The sequence below is a fragment of the Cydia strobilella genome, chromosome 15 (genome assembly GCF_947568885.1).
Source record: "Cydia strobilella chromosome 15, ilCydStro3.1, whole genome shotgun sequence".
NCBI classification, from domain to species: Eukaryota; Metazoa; Arthropoda; class Insecta; order Lepidoptera; family Tortricidae; genus Cydia; species Cydia strobilella.
Genome location: NC_086055.1, coordinates 3,291,984 through 3,298,539, shown reverse-complemented (window position 1 = coordinate 3,298,539; position 6,556 = coordinate 3,291,984). Strand labels below are relative to the sequence as shown.

The 6,556-nt window shown below is 34.6% G+C and overlaps 1 protein-coding gene across 2 annotated transcripts in view; it reads right to left on the bottom strand.

Moving 5' to 3' along the window:
- Nucleotides 1-471: 471 nt before the first annotated feature.
- LOC134747771 (connectin-like) overlaps nt 472-6,556 on the bottom strand; it is a 302,894-nt gene continuing 296,809 nt past the window's right edge. Inside the window, exons 4-5 of one of the 2 annotated variants that reach the window (XM_063682406.1) lie at nt 4,942-6,006; nt 472-4,190 (exon numbers count right to left, since the gene is read on the bottom strand). In XM_063682406.1, the coding sequence (XP_063538476.1) occupies nt 3,691-4,190; nt 4,942-5,995 (1,554 nt within the window). In that variant the 5' untranslated portion in view covers nt 5,996-6,006 and the 3' untranslated portion in view covers nt 472-3,690. Of the gene's footprint in view, nt 4,191-4,941; nt 6,087-6,556 lie in introns of those variants that run through there. The other variant, XM_063682407.1, reaches the window with a different exon arrangement.

Genomic DNA, 6,556 nt, shown 5'->3' with positions numbered 1-6,556 from the left:
TAATTCTCATAGCAATCTAAATTTGTGCATATTATGCACACAAATTAGCAGGCACTTCGTTAATTATCTCAATTCCGCCCCGCTTTTTACTTTCTAAAGGGATGATTTTCGGGATAAAAACTATCCTATGTCCTTCTCAGGGACTCAACCTATCTCTATGCCAAACTTCATCTAAATCGATTCAGCGGTTTAAGCGTAAAGAGGGAACACACAGACAGACAGACAGACTTTCGCATTTATAATATTAGTATGGATATTCGGATTATGGAACAATGACTCGTACATTTACAAAATTCTTGTGTCAATAATAACATGTAACAGAGTAGGTTGATCCATGAAAGCTGGCGCGGTCTTCGTCAGATTGACAGTTCAGTATTTTTTACTGAACACAATTCTGTCAGAATAAGTTCGCGCCAGCTTTTTAAATCAAACCACAAACTATAGGTGTAAAATTTAAATGAAACAAACGGGTTACAAAACTTTACATCCTTTATTTTATTCATACAAAAACGCCATGTCAAAATACTTTTTACAATGTTAAGAATAATGATTGTATAATGAAGTATTGGCGGTGTAATGATGCAAACAATGATAGATATTTAGAGTGGATTGTATAGATATGATTTGTTTCGGGATGCGGTGAGATTCTAGGTTTAGGCATGATAGGAACCCGGCTTGGATTCCACAATTTTTCCTTTGACTTAGTCAAAACTTTGTCGACTGTACCCTTATTTCCTTACTAGAAATTTGGCCTAAAACTTGACACCTACATGCAAGTTTCATACTAGATAGTTCTCCAGAATAAGTAAACTGAGACCGTGAATATATTGAAGCAGTTTGGGCATAGATTTAATAAGTGGCCTGGCCTTAGTTGACGCATAATTAAAAGTTTACAATATAAGTACCTTTGTATCGTCAAAGTCATAAATAATAATATGTAACATTTTTCACTTTTATCCATTAAAAGTATGTAAAAACTATAGTCAATAATTATAGTAGTAGCAGTAAAATACTTTATTGCACAAATCAAGTACTATATATAACATACTAGAGAGGAATAAAATTTATTATGTGTACAAAGGCGAAAAGGATTAACTGAACACTGGCAAGGTAGTAAAAAAACCGGACAATTACGAGTCGAATTCGCCCACCGAGGGTTTCGTACTTTTTAGTATTTGCTGTTGTAGCGGCAACAGAAATACATCATCTGTGAAAATTTTAACTGTCTAGCTATCACGGTTCATGAGATACAGCCTGGTGACAGACAGACGCACAGACAGACGAAAAGTGGAGTCTTAGTAATAGAATCCCTTTTTTACCCTTTGGGTACGGAACACGGAACCCTAAAAAGATTTATACATGGCGGCAAGGCTTAAAATTGTATGTCGAGGTAAATAACCTAAACGCAGTGCTTTCTGTATTCAACTAAGTAAATGAAAGACAAGGGGGCTTAAACTTAAAGGTGCTAGTTAAACCAAAAAAGTAAGGGCCATTCTACTTTTCTCTGCATTTAAAAACAGAAAACGAACGGTTTCTTTAATTCAGCATTTAAATATTTCTTAACACGTTACACTTGTATTGAATATTTATAATTTTATAATACTTTGCTCATCCAGTCTCCATGTTCAGTCATGCTTAACTAGTCTCCAACTTTGTCATACTAATTGCCATTACAATATCATATTGCAGTACAATTTTTTACAATTAATTATTCAATTTTCCACTCACTTATACGCGGTTCTGGTTCGGTTATAATTTACTTAAAATGTGAATACAATACTATTATAATGGCACTGCAAGTAGAATGGCCCAAATGTACATGAAATAAATGATATTCATTATCATTATATTATAATGTGATGTAACGTGTACTAAAATGTCATCTTACTTGTACAATCGGGGACATTCCCGGTGAATCACTTCAGAAAATTTTTACCTCGATCCTTACGAGCGAGCTAAACTCCGCCTCTCATAGACATAACTAATTATAGGTAAAATTTTCTCTACTGAGCTCGTTCACTTACCTGTACTAACAATGACATTCTGTTAGATAAAAGCCATTATTTCATTTGTGCGAGCGCGTGGCCTTTGTGCCTGAGGCTCACACACAATGGCCACGCGCTCAGGCACAATGGGCACAAAACAATCAAAAGAAATAATGGCTTTTGTTTAACAGAATGCCATTGTTAGTACAGGTAAGTGAACGAGCTCAGTAGAGAAAATTTTACCTATACGATGCATTTAGGATTCTTTGTTAATAATGAAAATGGTAAAAACAGGTAATGAGACAAACAATAGGTAGTAAGGAGAGTAAAGTTTATTAGTTTTTGTTTAGGCTAAGCTTCGCCTCCCCATAAAGATAACCAATTAGGATGCATTTTGGATTCCTTTTCTTAGTTTGCAAATGCCGACCGTCACAAAAACAATTGGACGACAATAAACTTTACCTGAGCCAACCTTTTTCTTCAACACCCTCATTTTTTGACATTAATGGTTATCACTTTTATGATATCGCCTGACCGTCTGCAAGACGTTTAAGACGTTTTTTTGCCCTTAAGGTGGTTCAACGGGAATGTCCCCGATTGTACCTATCTATTGTGGATATTACTTTACGAACATAATTGTGTACCTTTGTAAATCTCAGTGGTGTCTAAATTTTACAATGATCATGAACTGTCGTATCTTGTGATGCGTCTGTATATATTATGCATATTCCACACTTGAATTTTTAGATACATTTTATAATCAGTTCTCTCTACAATACTATAATTTATAGTTATGCTGAGTACGGTTTTTTACCTATTGCATATCTTTAAATATGACATTCAGTTTTTTTTATAATTATGACTAGAATGAATGTAATTACTATGATTTTCTTATATTAATGGCTGCAATGCAGTGTTGTTTACTTTCACTTTGGACTTAAAAATTATTATGTGCTAATTAAAACGATTTAACCTTAGGTATCTTATTTACGCCTAATAATACTTATTTTATTTTACAACATCAATTTTCAACGGTAAGTATGAGTAGGTATATTCACATTATTGTTTGCATATAATTGTATTATATTTATGTGCACTTAAACTAAATTTAACGGCCACTTATTTTAAATTGCACTGTTTACCTAAGATGTATTTTAAATGACGTCTTTATTTTCAGTTTTGTGACGAAACAAAAGGATACACCGCGGCCGCGCGAAATCGGTTTTTCATAAGGACGTAGTTTTCATTTTCCTCTGGATATTAACATTATTAAAAATATTTTCATACAGTTTGTTGTATATCAACCAGCTATGTCCCTATGTTTGTTTTTTTATTTATTTCGAATTTTTAACATAAGAGTTAGGAGCATATTAAATTTTGTATGAAATCTGTTTTTTTTTCTCCTATTTTTTACACAAATTAAAAAATCGAAAAAAGTCAAACATAGGGACATAGCTATGGTGAATATACAAGACATCAACATATTATGTTAAAACATTTTCTATAATGTCAACATCCAGACAGGACAATGAGAACTACATTTATATGGAAAGGGGCCGCAGTGTATCCTCTTAAGCATCGTTTAGTGATTATCACTTACTACCGAATTGGTACAATTTAAAATAAATTTTACCAAATTTTGTTACACAAAAAGTAAGTCTGTATTTCGCTTATATTAATGACTAGATCACGAAATTGACGACATTTAAGTGAAGAAAAAAGACAATACCGAACTCCATAGAATTAAATTGTTCACAGAAAATGCTGAAGCTGAATTTATGTCATGAAATCTGTATGTTTTCATTTCATTTTGTATTGGAATGACTGGGTCGATCATGAGTTGAGGCATTTCAGTAGTCTTTTTAGTTTCTCTAGGACACGGCAGAGTGTCAGGTGGGATTTTGAGGACGTTTCTTTTAACGCCCTTTTTATTTGCAGATATATCATTGCTTTGAACCTCATCTACATCTGTCAAATTAGGTTTGGAGAGCGCAGTTTCAATGGTAAGCCCAGCGTGTAGAATGTCTTGGTTGTAATCTAGTTTGTTATCCATAGGGTCCGGAATTTTGTTGTAAGCCGAGCTGACCACGGGCGAGTCCATTTTGCAAGTGATTCCGTCGAGCGACGCTTTGGTGTTTTGGCTTTTTGTCTCGTTGCGGAGAGAGTGCATCCATTTAAGCCGGCAGTCGCATACAAAGTTGTTTTCTGTGAACAAATGGAAACATTACTTAGCTGTAAAATTAGCAGGTACACAGGTGTCGCTGGAAAATGTTGCTTTATAAAATTCTTGTTTTAAGCTGTGTTCAAATTTAATAAAATGAGGTATTTGTATTATTTTTTGAGCAGGTATAAAATATAATACATATTTGTGTTGAGTTGTTGTCATTTTTAGCCGCGTCGACCTGTCAACGAATCAAATTCATAAATCTATTTAATCTAAGAAGCTGCAACTACAAATTCAATATTTATTTTTATTTTGTAAAAATTGATCGATCACAATATTATTAATTGTCAACTATCTCCCTAAAAAACAGAAAACGTAAAATATTTAGTGTTTAGATGATGAAATTAATGTAAGTACCTAGAATATAAGGACTAAGAATGTAATATAATTACGATTTAAACACCATAATTATGTCGTACCTATTATTCTACTCTAAGTTAAACATTAAAATATTATTTTTACAAATAAACAATTTTACTGGTCGGAGAGTACGGTCATAATGATAGCTATTACTTTTCATAACTATTTTCAAAAACACCCGGTAGTACAATGTTTCCCGCTTTCGCTTACTCTGCCGCGGGTCTAAGAACACTCCGCGGGATCATAAAAGTAGAAACTTCCTAAGCATTATCAAACTTAACATAACATCTCTGTTTCTACCCGCTTAATATTCAACGTATGTTTTAAGTTTGTCTAACTCGACGTAGGGACGTATTAAATATTCATAATTACCTTCAAGGAGCAAATTGCTGTTTTGCGGCTTCAAGTTGTCGAATATGGGTCTGATGTTTTCGAAAGTTAATGCGTATAGTTCGTTCGAGCGAAGATCCAGTGAGCTCAAGCCACGGGCCCCTTCCAGCCATCCCGAGGGGAGCGCAACCAGTTTATTATCATCAAGGGACAGCTTATCGAGTTGAGACAGCCCATCGAATGCCCTTTCAGAAATAAACTTCAAATCGTTCTTGCCTAAGAGCAACTCGTGCAGGTTCCACAGCTCGGCGAACGTGAATTCAGTGAGATTGTAAATGCGGTTCCTTCGCAGATCCAATTTCCTCAAGTTCGCCAATCCATCAAACGTGTGACGGTTCAAATGGAATATGTTGTTTTTGTTCAAGTCCAATTCCAGTAGGTTAAACGTGCGCTGGAAGGCTCCATCTTTTATAGATGATATGTTGTTTTTGGTTAGAACGAGTTTCTGTAGCTTGGGCAGATCAAACAAGCAATCCGTACCAATTTCAATAATCATGTTATCTTCGAGGTTAATAGTAGTAATATTAGGCAGATGAGCGAATGCGTATTGTTGGATCGTTTCAATCTGGTTAGTAGACAGTGTGACTTCTTTTAGATTGGTTAAGTTGGCGAAAGCGAAGGATGTTATTTCAACAATGTTCCCGTATTTAATGTTAATAGAACGTAGCTTTTGTAGATAGTGGAGCGCTTTGGTGGGCACGTAGCCTAATGCGCCATCGACTCGGACATTAAAAGACAAAGTTTGGAGCGTCGGTTGCGACGCGAAACTCTGCCAGATGAGATCGTCCCGCGGTATGCCACCGTTGAAAACCCAGCATTCGGCCTTCGTCGCATTTCTGAGCTCCCTATTATTTTCACAGTAGCAATGCACTTTGGAATCTCTGTCAGTAATATCGCAGATATTTTTCTGAAAGCCGCCATTCTTTTCCTTGGCTCGCCTCTTATTATTGTCCCTCGCCTGGACATTAATTGACATCTCGTTAACCAGCGCAAAAGTGATCAAGATGTACATAATTCCGGCAATGCGACGCTCCATTTTCGATTAATCTGAAACAAGTGAAAGTCGTTACGTTAATAAAACAAGGAATAGGGATTACTCTTTCTCAGTTTGTTTTGTTGGATTAAGCTGAATTCAAGTTTTGTATTGGAGTTGAGAGAGGAATGATTTGAGAGCTAAAATATTCAACACGGAGATTGTACTTAATATCGACAAAAGGAATGGCTATGGCGTTACAAAGAGGCTCGTTTAACTGTTCTTTTTTCAATTCAATTTAATATCCATTTCTATCTTAACATTCTTAACCTAAATTTATAATATCGTAGTAATACAGAAATATACAAAGTAAAAAAAATAACTAAAAGAAGACCAAATCGATTTCATACAAAATTTGAAAGAATTTCTCAATTTGTATATAGGTACCTATATTTTATTTTGTATATAGGTATATATATATTTTATTCATAATAATACTTCATCAATGTACACATAATTATGTTGATAAAGATCTGATTTAAGTATTCGCGTTAGAACTACACGCTAAAACGCGAATTTACAGTTCAATTTACTAATTTAGTTATTTTCGACCTCATTGATTAT